We start from the raw sequence: 26,451 nt of genomic DNA, 5'->3' as shown, positions 1-26,451 counted from the left end.
CAATGCTACTTTTTTGCTGCTAAAATATGAACGAATTTTGCGAGACTTTGTGAAGAAAACCGGATTTCCCCATTGCACAAATGAGTTAAGTGAGTCATGACGACCTAGTGCTGGATTTTCGATCGATTGCCCAATTTGCTCTATTCAAGTTAATTCTTTAAGACGAAAATGTAACAAAATTAGACAAATTCGTTCAAAATCCTTGCAAGGGTTCATCCCAAAGCATCCATGAACTGAATCTTCACAAAATTGCCAAAATAAGCATCAATAAGCACCAATCTAATATCTCCAATAAAATCACAAAACTTTCTCAAACTTACAATTGTCATATGAAAATTTAATTTCCTTCAAATTTGATCCCAGCAAAGCTCTTTAAAATTTAATTTCCCATCCCAAAACTTTTTCTATCGATTCCGATTTTCCAAGATTGCTTTTCCCAACAAACTGCAATAATGCATGAATATCAAACAACAGTCATGAAAATTCATGAAATTAATGTGCAACTCATGAAAATGAATGAGCTCGCTCATGAAAATTAAATGAAGTCGTTGTCGGTGCTGGGTGCTTGCTCTTTTATGCGGAAAAAAAAGTAAGGAAAAAATTATTTTTCAATGACTCACTAAAAATAAGTAATCTGTACAGCAAATGAGTTTATCGCGTTTTTTCATTAAATACAATTGTCCCTGAGCATTATGGAAATTCAAGTGTAATCGACTGGTTTGGCTAAATTGAATCTAGGCGACAATCTTGGCTGTTTTACATGAGTACAAATTTTTGGTCTATTAATCTTTGTTGATTTTTGGAATTCTGCGCTGTTTTGGTTGTTTTGGAACATTTTAGGTGCTGACTATTTTTTTGGGGAATTTAATTTCTTGAGAATTAAGGAATTTTATTGAGTGGAATGGAAATGATGATTTTTTGGAGATATGGACTTTTTAAGAGCTAGTCTAATGTGAATTTTTAAATAGTCAAAGATGTTCTGTTCACTTAGAGCTTTTAAACTACACTTAAAGATTTCTTGTTACACAAATGGAACTGAACAGAATGGTCAAGAATGATTCGGAATCTGATATGAACAGTTAGTCTAAAGGTCTGGTCAATCTTCACTCTTTTAACTAGTGATTAACAATTTGGTGGGAAATTTTGGTCGAAACCAAACGCGGAAAGCATCTTTAAACTAATTCGGAGACAAGCTAGCCTGCTGCGACACATAGTTTGATCAACACTGCATTAAACTGTTATTCCCATAAAATTTACGACTTTTGATAGTAAAGTATGAACAACTAAGAGAATTCTCAGAATATCCATTGTTTAAATCTGATTTTCTCCTTATGCCTCCGTTCCTGAACATCACCTTCTAGTCATCTATTGAATCTATACCTCTTTTTAAGTGCTTATTACCTAATCACTCTCTACTCTTCTCTTTAGACTTTAATAAACCTAGTCCAGAAGACATGCATAGCAGAAAAAGCGAAAAAATTAATGCTTCAGGCCAACGTGACCAGTACAGAGTCAGATTAAGTTGAATCCAAGACTCGCATTGGTCTGGAGTTCGCATTATTAACATTATCTCCCCAATATGCCTTTCATGTAAAAGCAATCACATCATCCAACTTCATAACAACAAGAAAAACTTTAATAATCAGTTCAATTTTCAAACAGCATAATCAAGAAGATTGTCAGTAAAGTGCTCTTGAAATCAGCAATCAATACAATTTTCAACAATAAAGCTCCTTCAAAAAAATTGTTTTAAAAAAAAGAAAAGTTTCAAGACGACAGTAAGTTGAAAATTCAATGAACTTGTCAAAAAATTTGATACCGAAGAATCCCCTCGACTAATTCTTATTTATTTTCTCGAGCAAACAAGCGCGTATGCTTCCGAAAAATCAAAATTTATTCAAATTTCCCTCTTGAAAAAAACTTTTTTAATTATCACTTTTTTTTGTTCTTTGATCTTCTTTTATGGATGTTCTTCCTCTCTCTCTCTTGTTTGTGAAATTTAATTAGAAAAAATAAGAAAAAAAAGTTAAATTCACTAACATTTTTTTTATTTGTTTTCCTCTTGAATAATTTAACAAGCTCTTTTTTCCAATTTCTTCTGCTTCCTTCCTTTTTAAGCTTTTCTCACACAGCAATTTTTCATCCACATAATCATAACTTTTATTAGATGCTAGATAAGGTTTTCAACATATTCTGCATTATATTTTTTATGGTATATAACTCATTTCACTTCTTTTTGGGTTTTTGGGTATGGACTTGTTATCTTTTATAACCACTGTATTGTCATCATTCCTTTTTTATAATTCTATCGTGATTAATTAAGCTGTTTTGCCTGTGCTAAATATTTTTTCAAAGTTTTTTGCATATTTTTCACTCAATTTAATTTTGCAGCTTTAAATTCCTTTAATTCTCGTGAATCGTTCAGCAAGCTTAAGCACAGCGATGATTTTGCATTAAAATCAATTAGTTTAATTGATAATTATTCTCATAATTCACTTTTTTGTTGAAATTTCTTCACATTTTCTTGAAATCCTAAATTTAATTCAATTTTGTCACATTTTCTAGAATATTTAGATTCATTTCACATTTATAATGCAGGATTGAAGCTTATTTAATCAATTTCGATTAGTTTTTCCACTTTAAATGAAGTTTTTCACTAATTTTCACTTAATTTTGATTGAAAAATTGAATTTTTACTTCCAAAACGATCAAACTTTCTCCCGAGATGACCGAATTTTTTACAGGCATTTTATTCAAATTTCCAAAAACCGTTAAAAATGAATATTCACGTTTTAAACGTTTTTCTTTGTAAAAATTCATTAATTAATTCACTTTTCATATTTTTTTCACATAATCCACTTTGCAATCATTCACCGAAAGCACCTTTAATTAACAAATTCTTTCATTTTCCTTCTCATCCGCACCAAAAATTTATTCAATTTTTCACATCCCAAAAAAATTTTTTTTTTTCCTTTCCGCTCCTTTCCCTTCTAGTTACAACAACATTTTATGGATCTTCTTATTTTTTTCTAAGAATGAAACCCAAAAAAAAATTATGATGAGAAATATTATTTCCGCACTTTGAGGCTCTTACGGTTTTTTGCCGACTGAACAAAATGCGAAACTGAATGAAACTGAGCGACACATAAGAGAGTATCCGAATGTGTGTGGATGGAAAGTAGAAAAAAAAATTATCGCAATGATCCACGAGTTGTGTAAAATATATGAAAATTGCAATTGGATGGTGAGCGAAAATGAACCGATTTGGAAGTTGATGACGTCATTGATAAAAATATATGAAGGAACTGAATGGTTTGTGTATGAAAATGAAAAACATATGATTTTTCCAATGCATGAAAATGAGAGAAAATTTTCCACAAATGGAAAATGAGAAGTTTTTCTCTCATCGGTTCTCATTGGAAGTGCTCATTCACCTATAGATTCGATGCCGTACATCTTCATGAACATAAAAATTCCCATGCGTGAAAAAAGTCTTTTTTTTGTTGTTGTTGCTGTTCCTTGTTTAAAAAAGAATATTAAATTGTTCGCTCTTTTGCTGATTGTTGACTAAAGAGCTTTCGTTCCTAACAATCAACATGAAAATGGATTTTTGTACGCTAGTAGACGCTTCAATAGATTTTTGGAATGGTATTATCGTGAGGAAATGAATGGTCGGAATGAAATGCCTTTAATTTGACTTTAAATACGTTAACGAGATTGGAAGAATTTTGCAAGCTTTATTGTATATTCGATGGAAACTTTTATGTGCTGTTTTGTAGAATGAGTGATTGATTGGAATTTCTAGGAATGAATTTTTAAAGATATTCTTGGCTAACGGAAATGAATCAATTTGATGGAAATTCCCATAAATTTGTGTCCGAAATGTTGGGATTCAATCATTCGGTTCTGAGCCTTATTTAGCAATCTAGACTCCAAGTCGGAGCATTGTTATAGTAAGCAAGTAAGTATTTGGATCCAAACAGTACAGCATGTTTGCTACGGCACCGCTAAATCTCTGTATTAATGGTAAGACGCAAAGTTGTCTTTATGAATCCATTGAGGCTGATTTCAATCCATTTTCACGTTAAAAATTGCAGTTCGCCCCATTGTGCTGCTTTGGGTAAGCAATAAACCCGACTCCAGGGCAACTTGACTCTGAACTAAGTCAGATTTCACCAAATTCGGTTCAAGTCAGGTTGTGACACTTACCTTGATCGATTGTAACCAAATGTTTTAGATTTAAGGAATTTAGTGCTAACTCAGATATTCATGACTTATTTCCGCGCTGTATGATTTCCAGAAAATCACCCACTTTTGTTTGCTATTCCAAGTTCTGATACGTTTTCTAATTCAACGTTGTCCAGAGCTCTAATTTCAATTTAATCTCATAAGAGAAGCTATCAAAGTATCCAAACGTCAAGAAAACACAGAAATTTAGAAATTACACAGAAGCCGGTAAATGCCTCGATGTGGAGTAATCTGCAAAAGCAAATCAATCGCTCATTCTACAGAAGCCGGTAAATGCCTTTCTAGAGTAATCTGCAAAGGAGCTTGAGTCAATTTTGGTGTGTTGGCTCAAAGGTCATCAGGTTTCACACAGAAATCAGGATTCGAACTGACGACCTTCGAGTCAACACACCAAAATTGAGTCAAGGTCCTTTGCAGATTACTCTAGAGAGGCATTTACTGGCTTCTAATAAGATTGGCTTAATCACGTGTATATCAAGCAACCAGCTCCTAATATAAGCAAGTTATGTTATGTTTTTTGGGGCATTTTAAGGCACCGTACCCTTGAACTGAATATTGAGGAACTATATTAGGTGATGAGAATAAAATTAATTCTCGGTGTTAGACTAGATTGTCCTTAGCTACCCAAGAAACCACCCCTAATTCATCAAGCACTTACTTTATCAATCCAATTTGACAAGACTTCTTCTCCATCATCACAGCCTTAATGTTGTCTCTTTGAGAAAGTAATCAAAACATCATTACATTTTCCACTGAAATTTAATACGCAATCAAAAAACGAAAAAATTGTAACTTTGTTGGTATCAATAATATCATATTACAGTAATTCCTATAAATCTCTTTCGGAAGCATTGATATGTTTACCTTGACATTTAAAAATTTATTTGAACTTGTTTTTCTTATAATTCAATGACATGCTCCTTACTTGACAATAAGAATGGTTAAAAAATTTAAATAATTTTTTTTTTTCTATGCTTACTGTTGTTTTTTCTGAGAAAATATAAAATAAAAATGTTTTTCTTTGATATTGGATAATGCTGGAGAGGAATTGAAATTCAAAGAAAATCTTGTACTGTTTCTGAGAATGACAACAAAGAGAATGAAGTGGGAAATATTTACGACAGGAATGCTTTGAGGGTGAAGTTTAAATATTGGGTTCAAATTCTTGGTTCAATTGTATGATTGTTGTGGAAACAGAAGGAACAGAATCTGAGGTACCTTCTGATAGGCAAATAGACCGCTTTTAGGCTATACAATGATACCATTAGGGATTTCAATCCCGGGCCAATTCCAATCCCGGGATTACGGGATTTGAAATCTCAATCCCGGGATCCCGGGATTAATCCCGGGATTGGATGATGAAAAAAATATCAAGTTTTTAGTCGAATTCAAGTGCAAATGTAATACTAATAGTTTTATTAGAAATTTTGAGGATGAAAAAAAATCATTTCCAGTACACAAAAATGTGTTCTAAATAGTTAACAAAACAAATTAATGACAAAACATAAAAATTGCCAAGATTTGTGGTTTCAAAGCCGAAATCAAGATGTCAATATCATGCTTTCTCAAAATCCCAATTTCGATAGATTTTTGGGATCGGGAATAGAAATTTCGGGATCTCGGGATTCCCCGGGAAAAGCATAATAAACACAGAATTTGCCTAAATTTTTGAGATCTTTGGTACACCTTAACAGAATTTTAAGAAATTACAAACAAATAAATTTAATTTCTGGCCTTTCAAAATATTAAAAATTTAATATGAATTTTTAAAAAAAGTTTCAATCAATTTTTGTTATTTGATACTGTAAAGCCTCATTTTTAACTTTAACTTCAAAAATTGTGGATGAAATTACTATATTATATTATTAGACGTGATTTTCAAACGTGTGGTTCTTAATTTTTTTAACATTTTAGACTTTAAACTTGAAGTTTTTGTATCAACATCAAATGAATTCTCAATCCCGTAATCCCGGGATTGAAGCTTCTCCAATCCCGGGATTTCGGGACCGGAAAAACGTCCGGGATCCCGGGATCTATCTAGGGATGCGGGATCCCGGGATTGAAACCCCTAGATACCATGTTCTTTGTCTGTTAGGGATCTAGGAATCTAGGCAAATTAAAGAACCTGAAAAGGACAAAACGGTTAATCGATCAAAAATCCGACCCTAAGGAGACGTGACTCTGATTTGGTTTATATTTGACAAACTGTCGATTAACAAACTTGTGCATGTAACGAAGCTGTTAATCGAGATAGTATTGCATTTAGAATCAAGAACTAACAAACGGTAGCCAGTGATAGAGCTGTTTTTAGGCGACATCTATGAGAGGTCATGATCTGTATGACTAACGAAGTAAGTAAGTAAGTAACCGACTTGTGCTAGTTGAACTATCCAGGTATTAAATTATCCAGATCCTCCTTATACCTGAGATACAACTGAAAATATAATGAATACAATCTCTTATTCCATCTTCTTTCCATCACATTCGTCCTCGAAGAAGCAATCAAGCAGGGGCGTATTCAGGTCGACCTGCCTCTCCCCCTCTCCTGCACCATTTCCTTATTCATTTAGTTTTCGCTGCCAATCTCAATGGAAAGCCTCGTTTAAAATTCCACATGGCATACTTTTCGTGTCATTTTTGTCATGACTCACAGGTTGCCCACCACTGACCTAACCCTTCATAGAAATCAGATCCTAAACTATTATACACAAAAGCTATTGGAAAACAATCAATTCCAAAAAAAATTTCAAAGGACAAAATCCAATCAATAATCAATTTCCATTTTTCCTTACAAAAGCATACAATATGCTTAATTATAGGCGTTACAAAATGTCATAAACGTGATTTTTGGTCGTTTTCAGATAAATTAAACATGAAACACATGTGATTATTTTCTATTAATATTTATTTATAGTCGTAGCTGTTATAATTGCTTTTTTGGCTATTTTTGGGCTTCAGGTATTAATGTTGCTATTTGTTATTAAACAACAGATTTTATTAATGATACTTGACAATAATTAGGTAAAAAAAATTAATTGATTCTGTTCAAGGTGAGGGTTGGGAGACCTTTGGGTGCTGAACTGCACCTTTGGCCATAATAACTCAGCTGTAATTCATTCAACGCCACTGCATTTTGCCTCACAAGCTTCTTTGGTCAAAAAGTTATTTTCATTTGCATCGCATCTGTGTAGAGTAAATGATAAAGTACAGTATGGTACAGTATAGTACAGTATAGTACAGTATAGTACAGTATAGTACAGTATAGTACAGTATAGTACAGTATAGTACAGTATAGTACAGTATAGTACAGTATAGTACAGTATAGTACAGTATAGTACAGTATAGTACAGTATAGTACAGTATAGTACAGTATAGTACAGTATAGTACAGTATAGTACAGTATAGTACAGTATAGTACAGTATAGTACAGTATAGTACAGTATAGTACAGTATAGTACAGTATAGTACAGTATAGTACAGTATAGTACAGTATAGTACAGTATAGTACAGTATAGTACAGTATAGTACAGTATAGTACAGTATAGTACAGTATAGTACAGTATAGTACAGTATAGTACAGTATAGTACAGTATAGTACAGTATAGTACAGTATAGTACAGTATAGTACAGTATAGTACAGTATAGTACAGTATAGTACAGTATAGTACAGTATAGTACAGTATAGTACAGTATAGTACAGTATAGTACAGTATAGTACAGTATAGTACAGTATAGTACAGTATAGTACAGTATAGTACAGTATAGTACAGTATAGTACAGTATAGTACAGTATAGTACAGTATAGTACAGTATAGTACAGTATAGTACAGTATAGTACAGTATAGTACAGTATAGTACAGTATAGTACAGTATAGTACAGTATAGTACAGTAAGCATAACTCTCAATATCCTCCTTACCCTCCATAAATAAAGAACACGCATGACTTCAATCCAGCATTATAATACCATCTTGGTTCAGATGCACGACAATGTCCAGTAAAGGCACCTAAACGACAGATTTCATTTCTGAACGTAAAAACAAAAATCTAGTTAATCTCAATATAAAAGCAATGCCAAACTATACTTACGGATCATCGCCGTTGACACATGCCAATATCAGAATGATTGAAATAAAAAAGAAAAGAAATTTCATATTTTTTTGGTTTTGTGTGCGATAGATTAGAAGTTTGAAGGAAGACTGACTATAAAATATTTAATTTAGTTCCTTCGAAAGAGTTTAAGTGGGAATTTAGTTGAGATAATTTGTGTGAATTTTAGACTTGATAAATCCAGTTGGATTGACGCAGATTTGGGATGGTTCGTAAATTAGGTAGCTCTTATGATTAGAGGGAGGAGGGTGGTGGAGGGGCTCGTCAATATGATGTGACCAACACAATGCTTTACGTCAAGGGGATGGGTGATGTGGCCAGGCCAGGGAGGGGAGATGTGGCCAAGTTTCGTGATGTGGCCAGAAGTAGAGTCAGGCTCCAAGAGCATGGTTCCAACAAGTTTGTAAGTAAACGGAAAATGTGACGTAACTTCCATCCATTCCCATAGTGATTATTTATGACTTTATTTGCGCAAAATTTTAAAGTTCAACAACTTTTATTATTTTATTGTGATAATGAATTCTTGAGAAAATCACGAAGGCACTGAGCTGATTATGATTTATTCGAACATATTCAAAACGTATCCATATGAAGTCTTTAGAACACTGTCAGCACATTTTATTAGGCACTCTCCTTTTCCATGAAATCGGTTTTGATTTCCGCCACAGCTGTAATGTAGTAGATTAGGTTAGGTATGGCAATTAAGAATGGGGAAGCAAAACGGAGGATCAGATAGTGAGGTTCCCGGAAAGCACATGGTGCAGAAATGGTCGAAAATCAGATTCCAAGCAGCTTAAGGCCTGATTTCATCGAATTTAGCTTAAGGCTTAAATCATGCTGACCTAGAGCTAAATTTTTAATCATTTTGAAGGTCATGTGCCTTCTGGGACACATATTAATCTGTTTTTGATTATTTCCACATTCTAAGAGCTGTTCCTCTCATGCTTTGCTTGGACGAAACTCTCAAGCTCTGTGCCTTACTTATTATCTAGTTCTACTTACCCTCCATAAACAAATTCTTCACAAGTTTTAGTTTCTGGATTAAAATACCATGATCGGAAGTCTGCCATGCATACACCAGACTCTGGAGGTGACGTGCAGTCGCTAGATTTGTACAAATGTTAGAATTTTTGTGAATGAAAGTCAAGGGCTAGGGTTTTCAATCTTGGGATTAATGTACTGAATCCTAATATTGATCCAGAAATCACAAAAAATTCAATCCGGGGATTGATAACCCTATCAAGGACGTAGCTAGAGAATTTTCTAAAGTTTCGAGTTTTGAACCCATTCCTGGCTACGTCACTGATAACTTGTCAAATTCCTTACGTATCATCCTGGCTCAATACTATTGATATTAAAATAAATATTTGCAGGATCGAAATTATAAGCTTCATTTTGTTTTGCAATCTCTGAACTTTCTGTGATTTTGAATATTCTGGCAATTTGTGAGATGGGTGACTATACTAGGGAGCAGTATGAGATATCATGCCTATGATGTCCATGTTCCTGACTCGCTGGTTTGTTCAAAATTGGCCATAGCATCAACTTATTCTTAATATCGTACATTTAGTATGAAAAAATATACATTTGGGATCTGCTGGATTCGAACCGACGACCTTCAGGTTACTAGAGCCAAGTGCCTTACCAGATTACTCAAAAGAGTCATTGAACAGCCAAACTTAGAGAGGATTTATATTAGTAAAGGCTTACAATCTAATCCATATCTCTATTCCATTCTCATTTATTTCAAAAATGTAGTCATTATAGCCACCTTCAAAGTAAACAATTTCATTGAGAGTCGACATTAAATTGAGAATGAGAATGTAGACTTCTGAGTAATAATCACATGCTTTATCAGTAGATGATTCAAATATGCTGTTGATAACAATCTTAGTATAGCTATATTCGATGCCTTTTACATGCTGTCATGCACTCACTCTCTGTAACGTATCGATTGAGATTACCAAAGTAGCTTTAATAAGAATAAGGCTCTACTTAAGCCCTTTTATTGATACCAAATGGATGTAGACTATTTTTGTCAGACTTGTGGACGCCGATCGGAGGTTACTTCCAATTTTGTATTAATAAATGAAGTTTAGTGGAGCCATAAATGCTCCGTGGCAGAGCCAGATGGGGAGGCATTAAGATTTGACTACGTCTTCTGGACAGAGCCTTCAACATTTGTGTCTGCTCGGAGTCTTACCCGCCATTATCGTAAAGTTTGCACGTTTTTGGTTTCGGATCAAAGGACCATCTTGGTTTTTTTTAGCTCCACAGGCACTAACTTTCAGCGGTGAAGTGCAATCAATTTATATCAATGTCCATAACATGTCACAAGAAAAAGCAATAAAAAGCTAGTAAGAAGAACTTTCATTTTGGCTTGAGTGCCTTTAAGTTTCGAAAATAAGTAATTAAGTAAGTGCAATTTCCACTGCAATTTATATAGGCACTTAAGGAAGGCTGGTTAATTATATGCAATTTAAATGGTTTTTAAATAAAGTCAATTTTTATTGCTAGACTGACTATAAAGTGAGCATGTCTACATTTCAAGTATTGTTCATCAAAACCTGGGATGACTTTAAGCAATGCCAATTCTGACTTCTATTCGAGCTTGACATAATATCTACTAATTTGTCATTTTGGCTAAATTGTAGTTCCATCTGTAAAACAATGCCTACAATCAGTAGCTGTTGGCGACGTAAAGTCTCTTAAATATTTTGAATCATGTGCAATAAATCAGAATTAATCTCACGAGCCTTGACCTTGGGTCACTAGAATCAAAACAGAAAGTGCTGAAATTAAGAACAGAAGGACACAACATTATGAAAATATGAATCAGATTGATAATTTTAAGTGATTATGCAGCAAATAAGTTTCATAACCCGAGCGACAAAAATGAATTTTATTAAATTTGAACTCATTGGCTTTATTTCCAAAATAAAAAATTGACAATAGGAATCAAGTCTTTAGCAAGCACATGCTTTAAGACAGTCTGCCTCAGTTTCGTATCTGTTTCCGTTTCCACCGCATCTGTAAATAATTTTAAATTTATAAATTAGCATTTACAAGCCCGATCAACATATACTTAGAACTAAGTGACAGTCACTTGGTTCACTGCCGCCACGACGTCATGATGACAACATTGCAATATATGCTGATCGGATTAATATAAACTTACCCTCCATAAGTGAATTCTTTGCATTTCTTATTTGCTGAGTCATAATACCATGATGGGAATGCAGCAAAGCATCGTCCAGAATCTGGTGCTGATGTGCAGTCACTAAAATTACATATTAAATTCAAATCCGACACTATTTTAAATTTATTTACTCTTACAGACAATGAGCACACTCATTTGAATGAACTCATGAGCATGCCCCTTGTCTGTTCAAGTTGTGCTGCAAATCTTACGGTCTTTGTCCATAAATTGTGACAAAAAAGAAGAAAATCGAAAAAATAACGAACAAAAGTTTCATTTTGAATTTGAATTTGAAGCTTGTAAGCTCTCTGAAGTATTGAGTAACAATCATATAAGTCAAGTCCAATTTTATACAAAAACAGCTGATCTTCGACATGGTTGAGTGAAGCAAAGTGCTGATAAAATCATGAAAACAAACAAAAGTGTCATGTAATTATGTGTAAAAAAGCAATTTATTTTTATTGGAATTACCTAAATAGTCATTAGATCCGATAGTGACTAACTTTTGTACCTTAATTCATTAGAGCTTCTCCTCTGCTTCCTACAAATCAATATATCGAGGCTGAACAAAAATTCTCCTAACTTTAACTTTTTTCAATCGTTTGATCTTCTTGTGCTGATTAATAATAAAGTATAGAGCTCCGCGTTGATATTTTGACTGCTTTGCCTTCTTCTTCCTATGTCCATTATCTGTAACTCTAGTTCTCAGCTTTATTCCACAATATGCTAAATGCAAATGTTTTAAGCAACTTTCAAAGGATATTTCGGCAAGCAAAACAAGTGTCGAGACAGCATAGCCAATAACTAAGATGTAAAATACTTGAATGAAGTCTTTAAGTTCCAAAAAAGTTTGAGTATCGGCCACAAAACGGTGTGAGATTTTTAAATAGCTTTGCCATGAAAAGACCTTCCAAATGTGCGGCAATCCAGCCTGAAATGATAAATCCATAAAATATTGGAGTCTCTCAATAAATGGATTTGAAAAACTAGCTTCAAGTCTCACAAAATGATTGAGAATCTTGTCTGGAAGTAAATAGTAATAATGAGATGCTCTTAATTCGTTTCTAAGCTTCCTGCTGATATCCCATTCGAGTCTTTCACAATCAAATATAAAAACATAATGCTGTCGTTGGATTTCCTTTGCATACATATCGCCAAGATCTAGAACTGATGCATTCATTCTGCTTTTTATAGCCATAAACTCCTCAGAATCTTTAACTTTATATGCAAAACTTTCATCTGTTATTATTTCATAGTCACTGGCTAGAACTTGATCGAATCTAGTCAGTAAATCTTCATGAATAGGCTGAATCAGGAACGATGTTATAGAACTTTCATAAATGCTGCTTAAGACAAAAATCATGAAAATTACAAGTTGTAGTAAAATCACCAAAATAAATCGATTATTCTGCCTATATACTGTACCCTGACCAACAAATACAACAAAAATCCAATAAATAAGAAGCCATTGAGAATCAACAGCACCACGATGACGAAACAATCTCCAAACTATAGCACATATGGCAATTGTAAGGAACAAAATAATCCATGTGGACATATCGAATGGCTTAATGAAAATAAATTCAAAAATGGATGATTTTGATGGTCGAGGAACTAAGGCACAATAGCCAGTTTCTTCATAAGTAAGCAGTTTTGGATATTTTTTGGCATTTGGAAAGTCAAAGCCAGTATTAAAAGTTAGATCCATTCGTCTACTCGACCAAAGTTTTGGAAATGCCAATCGATCAACTAAATGCTAATATTGGATCCTGGCATTTTGCTTTGCAGCAACAGCTTCGATGAAGTATGTCAACGGTGTTTGTAGATGTCCATTTTCAATTATTAGACGAGGAAGCTGGCTGTAGACAATAATTCTGTAGCCATATCCTTTGAGGTCTTTCAATTTATCCGGAAATACTGTTAAGCCATTGAAGTCATCCTTAATAACTAGCATATTCCCTTGAATTGACTCCAATGTTGTGAATTCTAGTGTATTGCTGATATCTGTTAAGATTGTCACATCCATAAATCCATAATGTGCAAAAGTGTATAGAACTTGAATTTGCTGACTGTAGTTTATGAAATTTGTGGCTATAATGAGTATCCTGGCCTTATGATTCCAAACAGTTGAGTATTCATTGTTGAATATGATTGACTGCATTATGATCTGGAAGGATAGACATTGACAAACAGGCAATCTAGACCAGTAGTGGGCAACCTTTCACCTGTGTACTGCTACAGGCTGCCTACCACTGATCTACACCTTTGCCTTACCGTATTGAGATTTCCAAGCATCAACATAATAACCGACGCTTCCCTTAAACTTTTCCCATTCAATTCTTCCTTGAAATCTGTGACAATTACAGGTATTTCATGTCCAATACACTGAATAACCTCATTAACTATAGAAGATCGAGTACTTCCAAATAAATCCCCAATTAGAATATCTTGTGTATTTGACTGCATGCTAATAACATCTTTTGATACTTTACATGCCATAGTAACTAAATTATGCATCTTATCTGTATTTGTAATGGTAAAAGAAGCTGTGGTAATGACAATAAGGACAACGATGACTGCTAAATTCATTTTGAACTATGTCCAATGATATATCGTCATGAACTATTTCATAATTTAACTGAAATTTGTTATTGACGGACAGTCGTCAATGGATACTCCTTAAAGTATCAATTAAATGCAATTTACAATAAGGAATAATTATTGAGTGATAGCTTAATGACAAGATCCAAATGCAAGCATTCGATATTTACTTGCTGTAAATAAACGAATTAATCTATGCTTGAATTTGAAGCTTGTAAGCTCTCTGAAGTATTGAGTAACAATCATATAAGTCAAGTCCAATTTTATACAAAAACAGCTGATCTTCGACACGGTTGAGTGAAGCAAAGTGCTGATAAAATCATGAAAACAAACAAAAGTGAAACTAAGTCATGTAATTATGTGTAAAAAAGCAATTTATTGTTATTGGAATCACCTAATATACTAGGGAATTCCATGGATTATAAACCAAATTTAATACACATTTTTCATTAAGTTTCTCAAATTTACATCCATTAATATAATATTATAAGACATTTGTTGATACATTCTCCTTTCGTTTTAAAGTTGTTGGCATTGCCGTGGCATCTGTATATATAAAATTGAATATTAGTGACGTCATAAGAATAAAAACCCAATCGACTCCGTGAACCAATAAAGATGGTTTAGTAGAGCCTTAAAAGCTCCTCTGATCAGCACAAATTAGTATTCAAGTAGCTGCCATTTGGCAACTTAGTACCAAGATTCATGTCAATTGCCACTTGGATGTGATGTCGCCCTCATCTGGCTGATAGATTCCGTGGTAGAGTTTCTTCATTTTGGATGCTCGGGCCACCTAATTGCAATAACAAGAAAACTTACCCTCCATAAGTGAATTCTCGACATGACTTTGTTGTTGTGTCATAGTACCATCTGGGCATTCTTGCCCTGCAACGTCCTTTATCTTTCTCCATATTGCAGATATGTGAGCTAAATATCAGTTGGAAATTGATGAAAAATAAGTCAAATGTCTCAAAAATTCAGGAATTTTGAATTTTTTTTATTTTTATATGCATCAGACTATCATTGCTTTTTTTGTGTATGACCCTTTATTAAGCCTTAGCATCTGACAGCAACATCATGTGTTAATACACTTACGATTCAAATCTGTCTTCACAAACATGCGTCATAGTGACTGTTATCAGCACAAACAATGAAATTAAGAAGAAAACAAAGTTCATTTTAAGTTTTTATCCTTGGCACGTCTAAATAACTTGATATTTTAAATAAGACTGTCTCAATATGAATTCTAAGTGACATTTTATAGTATCGTACCAATTAAAATCATCAACCATAGTATTGGAAAGGATTATCAATTAAAGGCTAACAAGTAAATAATTAACTAAAATCAGTTCCAGTTCAATTCATAATTAGATTTCTTTCAAAATGGTAGCTTAATTTTTGTTCGTTCAGTCGTTCAGCCGGAACGCGAGATATCGAAAACTAGACGTCATAGAAAGCTCAGGATTGTTTTAATAGTTCGGTTCTTTCGAGTTATTGGGTTATCGATCATTCAAATCAACGCATAAATACTATAATCACTTTTGATTTCAGCACAATATGTAAACAACTTTTGGCGGGAAAATTTTGAATTTTGCAAAATCGTTAGAAAGTTTGAATTTCAGAAAACCGTTACTTCTTAATATGCATGATTTTTTTGTATGAATAACGGTTTCCATTTCCTTGACATTTTCAATGAGGCACATTGTGCTGCTTTTGGAAATTAGGGAGCATTTGAAAATTACATAATAGTTATAGCATTGTGTGACATTACTAATGCTCTTCTTGAGTCTCTCCCATCTGACTATGATGCTGTCAATCACCTTGTGTTTATGATTGAGGATGTGAATATTCATTTCAGGAACCCCGAATTGAACAACATACAGCGTATATTATTGATGACTTTACTAGCTGGGACACGAATTTGTGTTGAATTTGTTGACTGGATCTTCCAGACTAGTGTCTTCTTGAATGTAAATTGGCTAAGCGCAGATTTGATATCTTTGCAGCTTAAAGTAATGAATATTAGCCGTTTTGACTTGAGAGTCACTGCTTATTGAGGTTGAACTGGATGTTGATGAATTTTTTGTGGAATTCTCACCTTGGGGATTTTCTGTATTTCTACTAGCTGATCGGGATTTTCTACCCATTCTTGATAACCTGAGGACTATGCTGTCCTTTTCCAATATAATTGAGCATGCTTATTTATGTGATCATACTCATAAGCATGTTCCATGTCTTTTCGAGTTATGCTGCAAATCTTACGGTTTTTCTCAATAAATTGTGATAAAAAAGAAGCAAATTGTAAAAATAACGAACAAAAATTTCATTTTGAATTTGAAATTTGAAGCTTGTAAGCTCTCTGAAATATTGAGTAACAATCATATAAGTGAAGTCCAATTTTATACAAAAACAGCTGATCTTCGACATGGTTCAGTGAAGCAAAGTGCTGATAAAATCATGAAAACAAACAAAAGTGGAACTAAGTCATGTAATTATGTGTAAAAAAGCAATTTATTGTTATTGGAATCACCTAAAATACTAGGGAATTCCATGAATTATAAACCAAATTTACTACACATTTTTCATTAAGTTTCTTAAATTTACATCCATTACAAGCATTCCGATTAGTATTTTACACTCCGTTACATGTTTTCATGCAGTCTTCCTCTAGTTCGAAGCTGAGTTTTTTTTGCTTATTATTGCTTCTTAGTTTACAAATTTCAATTCATTTTAATCAATGAGCACATTTAACAATACATTCAGCTTTGGATTCGTAACGGTTTCCATTTCCTTCACATCTGCAATTAGTTAAAAATTATTATGATTTTTCATCCTAATCAGCACCAAATAATGAGTAGTCAAGACACCCTTCATTGTGCTGCTCGGGATCATTAGGGAACATTTGGAAATTACGTAAAGTTCCCGAACATTCCCTCAACATCACATGACTGTCTATCGATTGCTGTACAGCACCAATCTTGATTAGTCTCCAAATGTCATCATACTCATGATTTAATGAACCCAACTTACCCGCGATAAACGAATGGTTTGCATGTATTGGATGCTGAGTCATAATACCATGATGGGAAATAGGCAAAGCATCGTCCAGTTACTGGTGGTGATGTGCAGTCACTAAAGTTATATAAGAATTCTCATTAGACACTCAATTATCTCTAAAAGCACAAGTCGGGCAATCGATATGAAATTTGGCACTAGACCGGATTGACTCTGGAATGTTGGTATATTGTATGCGCATCCAAGCATTCAGCTTAAATGCAGCACTTTGCCTGAATCACACCTGCTTGGCATTCAAACTAAATCCAGCATTAAATTAGAGTCACGCCAGCTCTAATTCCTTAGCCGAACTTTGTCCTTTTTAGGTTATGGACATTTTCAAATTGTTTTGGTGCTTCTCCACCTCAATCAATTTTTATCAAAGTTTTTCTATGTGATAGGTAGTTGTAAGAGGTTTTATAAAAATATAAATAAAATATGTATCGGTTCCACTATGGGAAGATAAAAGCGAAAAATTCTGAAAAACCTTGGTATTTTTGTCTTTTTTGTAGCATCCTGTCTATATGGTGCATTAAAATTTTTTTAAAACTATTGTATGATAAAGATCTTATTTATAGCTACATTTACTGCCTAAATTGTACATTGATATTGTGCAGTTTAAGTAGTGAAAATTGACTTCGAAGTCAAAAATTCTCAACATTTTTACTAAAACTCTGGTTTTGACCAACAGTGTTATTTAAAAAATCGAATATTAATGTTATGGAAACACTAGTGGTACGTAGTATATCAAAAAACCTTTCCAACGATATAATATAGTCTGTATATGAGTGAAATACGTTTTCGACCAACGTGGGTGAGATTGATGAAAAATAGGTCAAATGTCTCAAAAATTTAGGAATTTAGTATCTATGATCTAGAAAGCTTTTTGTTAAGTTTTAGCAGGGTCAGACTATCATAGCTTTTTTTATGTCTGACCCTTTACTAAGCCTTTAAGCATCTGACAGCAACATCATGTGTTAATACACTTACGGAACAACTCTTTCTTCACAAACATGCGTCATAGTGACTGTTATCAGCACAAATAATGAAATTAAGAAGAAAACAAAGTTCATTTTAAGTTTTTATCCTTGGCACGTCTAAATAACTTGAAATTTCAAATAAGACTGTCTCAATATGAATTCTAAGTGACATTTTATAGTATCGTACCAATTAAAATCATCAACCATAGTATTGGAAAGGATTATCAAATAAAGGCTAACAAGTAAATAATTAACTAAAATCAGTTCCAGTTCAACTTTTTTTTTTTATTGCTTTTTAGTTTACAAATTTCAATTCATTTTAATCAATGAGCACATTTAGCAATACATTCAGCTTCGGTTTCGTAACGGTTTCCATTTCCTTGACATCTGCAAATAGTTCAAAATTATTATGATTTTTTATATGAAGCCTAATGGGTAGTCAAGACACCCTTCATTGTGCTGCTCGGGATCATTAGGGAACATTTGGAAATTATGTAAAGTTCCCGAACATTCCCTCAACAACGACAGTCATGTGTTGACATGACTGTCTATCGATTGCTGTACAGCATCAACCTTGATTAGCCTACAAATGAACCCAACTTACCCGCCATAAACAAATGGTTTGCATGTATTGGATGCTGAGTCATAATTCCATGATGGGAAATAGGCAAAGCATCGTCCAGTAACTGGTGGTGATGTGCAGTCACTAAAGTTATATAAGAATCCTCATTAGACACTCAATTATCTCTAAAAGCACAAGTCATGCAATCGATATGGAATTTGGCACTAGACCGGATTGACTCTGGAATGTTGGTGGATTGGATGCGTATCCAGGCATTCCAGGCTTAAATGCAGCACTTTGCCTGGATCACGCCTACTTGGCATTCAAGCTGAATCCAGCATTAGGTTAGAGTCACGCCAGCCGGATGTCGAATTGTCTATCGATTAACCGACTTGTGCTACTCCTGTATGATTACGCCGATTGTCCATAGACTGTTGCAAAGAAGAAGAAAATTGACAAAATTGTGAATAAAAATTTCATTTTTTATTGTTGGCACTTCCAAACACTTTGAGGTTCAAAAATAAACTAATATGTGAGAATTGAGCACACAGAGAGAATTTGTGGCTGTTTTTTTGTTGAAATAATGACACAATTATCTGATCTTTGACACTCAAAATCACATCATGTGCTGATAATGCTTGTGACATAAAAAGTTAACTGATTGAACACATTCTAAATGTGGATGCGGATTAAACTAGATTTGAAATTCGTGCGAATTTGATAAGATTTTTGGAACTTAAATTTGGCATCTGGCTGTAAACTGGCTTTAAGGAAGACCTGATTCAAATAAAACAGTTTTTTGTCATTTTTATGTCATTTTATTAATCATAATCATCAACTTTACAGTAACTAATGATTTTTACTAAACTCCATTACATTTGGCGAGGCAGTCTGCTTCAGTATTAAAGTTGTTGGCATTGCCTCTGCATCTGTGTATATAAAATAGAATATTAGTGACGTCATAAGAATTAGAAGCCCAAGCGACTCCATGGACCAATAAAAATGATTATATGAAGCCTTAAAAGCCCCCCCGATCGGCACAAATTAGTATTCAAGTAGCTGCCATATGGCGACTTAGTGTCATGTCTCCCCCATCTGGCTGCCATGATAAACTTGTGCCGATATGTCCCGTGGCAGAGATTCCTTTATTTTGGTCGCTCGGGCAGCTAGCAATTGACAATTCTTGGAACAGTCAAACTTACCCTCCATATGTGAATAAGTGACATGACTTTGTTGATGCGTCATAGTACCATCTTGGCTTGTTTGCGCGGCAAATTCCTGTCTCTTTCTCTAAATTACAGACAATTTGGCTAGATTTAAAAGAAAATTTACAAAAATTAATGGAATTGAATTATTGCGGCTTAAGTGTCGATAAAAATCTATGTCAATTTGACATTTTTGGACAAAATCTTAGACGACTTCATACTCAGTACTACCTCGAATAAAATAAGTTGGTTAATGTATCAAAACTGACCCCATGTCGGCATGACTCTGACTTGGTGTCAGATTTAACTTAGATCAGTTACCATAACAGAGTCATGCCAGGTTGGTGCAAGATTTGGAATCAATTAACCGACTTAAGCTGTTCGGGAGCTTAGTACAGTTGTCCACACGAAAATCAAGCAGTATAGTTAGAATTAAGTCACTTCTGCATCCAATCTACTAAGGAGTCTCTTAGAAGCTTCTGTATCTTAATTCACCTCAGAATTCTAACTAACTATCCACATATCCACCCTATGAACAATATTTGCAGGGTTAGATGTGGATATCCAGCAGAAAATTACATTCTGTAGCACATAAACAACTCTTATAAGCCACAACCAGTTTCAAACGCAATTTTTTCAAATGCAACCTTAACTCAAACACAGTTTGACATTAAGTAATAAACAGCATATTGCACAACTTACGGATCATCACTTTCATCACAGTTGATGACTGCTACCAACACAAATAATGCGATAAAGAAGAAAACAAATTTCATTTTAACTGATTGTACGTCTAATTAACTCGAAAATTCAAATGAGACTGATTATTTATTAACAACTGTCTGGTTTGACGTGATAAACAATGCGATGTACAATGTATTGATTACCTAATTAGCAATGAAGCTTGACTTGTGTTAGAAATTTTAAGAAAGTATTTGAAAAATTTAAATCCGTTGGATTAAGTCAAGCAAAATTAATCTCGACTTGTCAATTCTTGAGAATTGAAGTTTTTTGGATTTCTATCTCATCTAAGGCTATACTGAGGGAAGGATGCGGAGGTGAATTCTGGGGAAATTTAGGGTTTGATCGGAAGTGTTGGGGTAGCTTAGATATTTATCTTGATATTGTGCAATAAGGAGGGGAATCGACCACTCTCTGACATGTTACACGACAAGTTGGGACATGGGGTACATGGGGAGGAGGGGGCAGATGAGATGGGATGGGATCCAAAACAGAAGAAAGTGGGAAGAGAGGAGGGGGTGGCAATAAAATTTGATCGTTATTTGATGTGTTGCACGACAATTTGGCAAAGGGGACACAGGGGGCCCAGGGGTACACAATGCACAGCGGTGAAGCCGAAAGGAATGGGATTCCTCTATTTTGTCTGAAAAAGGGGTGTGAGGAAGATGTGAGGGAGTGAGTGCATAACTACTGTTTGATGAGTTGCTCGACAAGTTCCAATATCAAGCTCTAAGTCACAAAATTCCCTAAAAGAAGCTCTTGAGAAAATGAAGTCTTAAAAATGAATCCATGAATATTTACACGCATTTTTCCACCTAACTTCCTGACCCTAAAATTACCTCTGATCAATCCCATTAATTTAAAATGCAAAATTCTTTCGGAAAAGTGCTTTCATTTCCTTTTCACATGCCTATCCTTACCCCAATCTATGTATTGTTTTGCTTTCAAATTCTACTGCTTCCGTTTCGTCCCAAATAAAATATTCATATTGCCTTTTTTTATATTTTGTTCTATTCAGGAGCTTCTATTTTGTATATTTTAAACAACAACTATAGAATTTGCAGGAGGCATTAAACAAAACTAGTGTTTAGCATGTAATATGCTATTCTGTGTCGCTTCCTTTTCCCCGCTTTATATTTTATTTGTTTCGATGTTTGTAAATTTTTATTTTTTTTATATTGTTATGACCGTTTGCTTACGGGCAATGCACTTTGAAACAATGGCTATAATGTACCTTTCAAATATTCATACATCTTTTACGCTCCATACACTACGGAGCGACTGGATGTAGACAAATGAAGCCGGAAGCAAAGGTAAACATGGAAAAAAATCTATTTGTGGATTTTAGGGGTTACGAGTCTGGATAGTTGGTGAATCTAGTCGAATTTAGTCGACTCTAGTCGACTCAAGTCAAGTCTAATCGACTCTAGTCGACTCAAATCGACTATAGTTGACTTTAATTGACTCTAGTCGACTCTAATTGACTCTAGTCGACTAAAATTGACTCTAGTCGACTCTAATCGACTCTAGTCGACTCTAATCGACTCTATTCGACTCTAATCGACTCTAATCGACACTAGTCAACTCTAATCGACTCCAGTTGACTCCAATCGACTCTAGTCTCACTCTAGTTGACTCCAATCGACTCTAGTCTATTGTCGACCATTTACACTCCCTAATAAACTCTTGAAGCTCCTTATTGTGACATATAAATGAATTCATAGTCAACCGCAAGCAATAAATACTGCTTTAGTTTCCGTTAATACATTTCTTTCAACGCGACATAGTAATTTATATTTCTAAAAACACAAGAATTTACATATCTTTCCTATATTCTTTTTATTTCCAGTTGAATGGTGCAACATATAAAGCTAAAACGACATTCTCCCCCGGTGGTGTAGCAAGAAATATTGCTGAGGGTTTATACAAATTAAATGGCTCTGTATCGCTAATATCTGCTTTTGGTGACGACCAGAATGGTGAAGTTTTACGTAAAACATTACCAAGTGAAGCAACTGAATCAAGTCAAATATCATCGACATTTGCAACTGCTAGTTGTGCTGTTATATTAGATAAAGTTCGCGATTGTAAAATTTATGTTGGAGATATGGATATCCATAGTGAAATAACACCTGAATTGGTATGAATTAAGTATTTTCACATTTATGAGCTGTGGAGGAAGTTCCTCAATACTTATAATCTACTTCCAATACCAGTAAAAAATATGCCAATTCATTAGTTCCTTACATGCAATTCCAATATTTTCAATGTCATTACAGATATATGCCAATGTGGATTTGATTAAGCATGCACCGTTGATTTGTATTGATGCAAATCTTTCACATGAAACAATTGATGCGATATTGCTATTGGCATGTCGATATGATAAACCAGGTCAGTAAACCGCAGCTTTGCATTCAATACAATATGTCCTATATCTTGTAAATGTTCATTAAGTCGATGATTTTAAATTTGATTATCTGAATGTTAGCGTGGATTGACGAGGTTGGAGGAAGAACTCCCCATCGTTCATTACCCAAAATCCACTTCCTCATCACTTGGAGATGAATGTTTGGTGTCCTTTAAGGTTTAACCCAAAGTAGTATTGCTCAGAGTATGTTTATACCCGGATTCTGTCATGCACCATAACAACCCTTCGGTAGCTGAGTGGTAGGAGCATGTGACTAGAAATCTCAGGTTGTGTGTTCGAGTCCCACTCGTGATCTGTTGTTAGGAAGTGTGCTTTTTTCTTCTAGAACCTTAGAAGTAGTAAGGTTCTGAACAAGTCTAAGCCATTGTATCTCAAACTATGCTCTATGGCACTCTAGTGTATAGCTGTTTTCTTACTTTAGATCATTCAAGGCATTCAGGGCTTCTAGGGGCATTCGATTGAGGAAAGAAGTTCCATTTTTCACTAAGAGTTCATCTTCAAAAATATATCCTAGAGTCTTATGGCTTACGAACATAAGTTGTGATACTTCCTAATTTGAGTCTGAAGCTGGCTCTATCAATGACAACTGCCATGTCAAGTGAATCATCATCATTATTGACAGCACGACATTTCCATGACTTTTTGAGGCGCCCTTGAGATACTTCTAAACGCAATAAATCAATACCTTCCAAGTGATACACGCTCCTTAACACCAAATCATCCCCAAACTTACTCTTCTCTTTGTCTTATTCAATACCATTCAATTACTCTCATGTGCAATTCATTTTCCTGCTCCTCATCATCATCATCACGACTATCATTACCATTGTTGTGTTTGAGTATATCTCCTGCGACAGCAACTATTGTTGCAATGACTCATCAAAACATACCCAGAACATTTACAAATAATACATTTCTTTTATTCCATATTGACAGTTTTTTATGAGCCAACGGATATGCTAATAGCTGGCAAGCCTTTTGAATTGAGTCCCCAACAATATCGTCAAATAAAATTCATGACACCAAACATTTATGAATTGAGAAAGATTGTTGATACATTAAAGCCATCAAGTGATGCGTCGACGCCATTTTGGGCTCATGACAATGACTTGAAAATTAACAAATTTTCTGATGAGATTGCTGAGCTGTGTGATAAGCTTCATGATGACATTGACAATATTATTGTGACTGCGGGAAGTCATGGAATATTTATTAAACGATTTGGCACTTCCAATGACAAATTCTTTACGAATAATCTTCAATATATTCAACGTGGCACGAATGGGGATAGTAAGCTTCGTCATTATCCAGCAACAATTGAGAATAATGTTAAAAGTTCATCGGGTGCTGGCGATGCATTTTCTGCTGGATTTATAACCGCAATGTTGAATCAAAAATCGGAAGCAATTTGTGTTTCAGTTGGTTTTGAAGCTGCACTTGCATCGTTACGTTCTGTTAATACAGTTCCAAAGGAATTCTTCAATAAGAGTCATTCGTGCTGGAACAATGGGGCAAAGTTCAACGTTTTTTAAATGGCGGATTGTGGAAATTTTCTAGTTTTTCCACTTCCTTTTTTCTAAGGATAATAAAAAAATTTTCATTTTCTTTATTTTTTTTGCTTTTAGTTTTTAAAAATAGATTAAGCAGTGCTTATTGTGGTATTTTGGTCGATAGTGGTTTTTGGAATCTTTTTATTCTGATATGAAATTTATGTTAAAATAATGGATTTTTTTCAATAAAGTTTTGATGATTAAGAGTAGTTGAACCACATTTGAACCACCATATGACAACCACACGGATTTCATATGACAAACCACATGGATACCATATGATAGTCTCATGGATGCCATATGACAAACCACATGGATGCCATATGACAACCACACATTCTCATGAATTTCATATGATAAACCACATGGATACCACATGACAACCACATGAATGTCATATGACAAACTACATGGATTCCATATGACAAACCACATGGATGCCATATGACAGTCTCACGGATATCATATGATTGTCTCATGAGTGTCATATGACAGTCTCATGAATGTCATATGACTGTATCATGGATGTCACATGACAATCTCATGGATGTCACATGACAGACTCATGTATGTCATATGACAGTCTCATGTATGTCATATGACAATCTCATGTATGTCATATGACAATCTCATGTATGTCATATGACAACCACATGAATACCATATGACCATGTGACCATGTGATCATATGACATTATAACTAAATGATTCTAATGAAATCAAATTTTAAACGCATACCTATAAATCCTGCTTATAAAACTTAAATATTCAAATTTATTTTCAAATACAAAAAAATATCAAATTTCAGCTAACATTTATAATACTTACTTTTATAATCCACTTCTCATTTTCCTAATGATTTTCAATAATAGTCTATAGTAAACAAAATAAAGAAGATTAAATGTGTTTTTATATTCTATTTTTATACCGAGTTTAATGAAGAAAAATAAAAAGAAGTAAAAATCAATTTTGATTCTTTTATTTCGTATAGAGGAAATAAATGTGCTGCTATATTAAAAAACAAATCGAATGGATATCACAGTAGACTATTGCTTTACATCCACTTTATATCCCTCAACTCGTCTCACAATTCCTTTAATTTTAAAATAATAAAGAAGAAAAATGTGTCATGTGCCATCACATGTGGTAGAGCTCGATCGTAAATCTATCTCAATTTATTTTCATCAACTTTTCAATCTTGTTCATTTAGACAATACATAACATAATACGGATGTCTATGTTGATGCTTTCATTCTCATTTTAATGGATTTCATTAATTTTTTATTGAGTCTTTAGAATTTTTTGCCTTCTTTTTTTTGTTGATTCATTTTGTTCCTTTTTTTGTGGACATGTATGGAAGGTCTTTTTATGATGCTTATTGTGTTTATTGGATGGTAAGGTTGTTCTGTTCATTGGCTATTTATTTAATGTGATTTGTGGTGAATTGATTTTAAGTTTAATGATTTTTGGGAAGTTCTAATCTCAAAATTGTCATTCTTAAGAGTCATCAGGATGGATGGCATTCTTTAAATTGAAAAATTGATGCTGAAGGTAGGGGTTCGAGTCTCAAAATTATGTAAAGTCATTCAAAATTGAGTTCAAATCTTGGGCTGGATTGGACTTCTGTCAGTCGAGTTTCCAACCCGATTTTCTAGTAGAATAAATGCGATTTGATTATTTTCGAATCATTTCGAATCTAACTAAGGCGGTCAATGAACTATTGAAAGAAGGGTATTGATAGAGACAGTAAATCATTTTGGATTGGTAATTG

General features: G+C 34.0%; 3 protein-coding genes and 3 long non-coding RNA genes across 6 annotated transcripts in view; 1 reads left to right on the top strand and 5 right to left on the bottom strand.

Moving 5' to 3' along the window:
* LOC139086718 (uncharacterized) overlaps nt 1-2,175 on the bottom strand; it is a 74,468-nt gene extending 72,293 nt beyond the window's left edge. Inside the window, exon 1 of the long non-coding RNA XR_011544057.1 lies at nt 2,041-2,175. This is a non-coding gene — a long non-coding RNA (uncharacterized lncRNA). The remainder of the gene's footprint in view (nt 1-2,040) is intronic.
* The window catches only part of LOC139086712 (uncharacterized), a 152,708-nt gene extending 127,202 nt beyond the window's left edge, over nt 1-25,506 (top strand). Inside the window, exons 7-9 of the mRNA XM_070635291.1 lie at nt 22,549-22,839; nt 22,979-23,093; nt 24,067-25,506. Of these exons, the coding sequence (XP_070491392.1) occupies nt 22,549-22,839; nt 22,979-23,093; nt 24,067-24,662 (1,002 nt within the window). The 3' untranslated portion in view covers nt 24,663-25,506. The remainder of the gene's footprint in view (nt 1-22,548; nt 22,840-22,978; nt 23,094-24,066) is intronic.
* On the bottom strand, nt 7,136-9,813 carry LOC139086716 (uncharacterized). The gene is made up of 5 exons (XR_011544055.1): nt 9,684-9,813; nt 9,360-9,461; nt 8,337-9,025; nt 8,167-8,274; nt 7,136-7,431 (listed from the first exon to the last, which is right to left on the bottom strand). It is a non-coding gene; the product is annotated as an uncharacterized lncRNA (long non-coding RNA).
* LOC139086717 (uncharacterized) lies at nt 16,739-18,307 on the bottom strand. The gene is made up of 3 exons (XR_011544056.1): nt 18,202-18,307; nt 17,188-17,289; nt 16,739-16,955 (listed from the first exon to the last, which is right to left on the bottom strand). It is a non-coding gene; the product is annotated as an uncharacterized lncRNA (long non-coding RNA).
* LOC139086714 (proteinase inhibitor-like) lies at nt 18,456-19,314 on the bottom strand. Its single transcript, XM_070635293.1, has 3 exons — nt 19,169-19,314; nt 18,796-18,897; nt 18,456-18,578 (listed from the first exon to the last, which is right to left on the bottom strand). The coding sequence occupies exons 1-3, from the start codon at nt 19,231-19,233 to the stop codon at nt 18,515-18,517; spliced, it is 231 nt and encodes a 76-aa protein (XP_070491394.1). The 5' UTR covers nt 19,234-19,314; the 3' UTR covers nt 18,456-18,514.
* LOC139086713 (kappaPI-actitoxin-Avd3b-like) lies at nt 19,549-20,803 on the bottom strand. Its single transcript, XM_070635292.1, has 3 exons — nt 20,661-20,803; nt 19,956-20,063; nt 19,549-19,682 (listed from the first exon to the last, which is right to left on the bottom strand). Exons 1-3 carry the CDS (start codon nt 20,732-20,734, stop codon nt 19,616-19,618), a joined length of 249 nt encoding a protein of 82 aa, XP_070491393.1. The 5' UTR covers nt 20,735-20,803; the 3' UTR covers nt 19,549-19,615.
* Nucleotides 25,507-26,451: the final 945 nt, after the last annotated feature.

Source organism: Chironomus tepperi, unplaced genomic scaffold, assembly GCF_022539635.2.
Source record: "Chironomus tepperi strain 1889 unplaced genomic scaffold, CSIRO-AGI_Ctep_v1 contig_88, whole genome shotgun sequence".
Classification (NCBI taxonomy): Eukaryota; Metazoa; Arthropoda; class Insecta; order Diptera; family Chironomidae; genus Chironomus; species Chironomus tepperi.
Note: the sequence above shows the minus strand (reverse complement) of the source record. Positions and strands in the feature narration are given on the sequence as shown.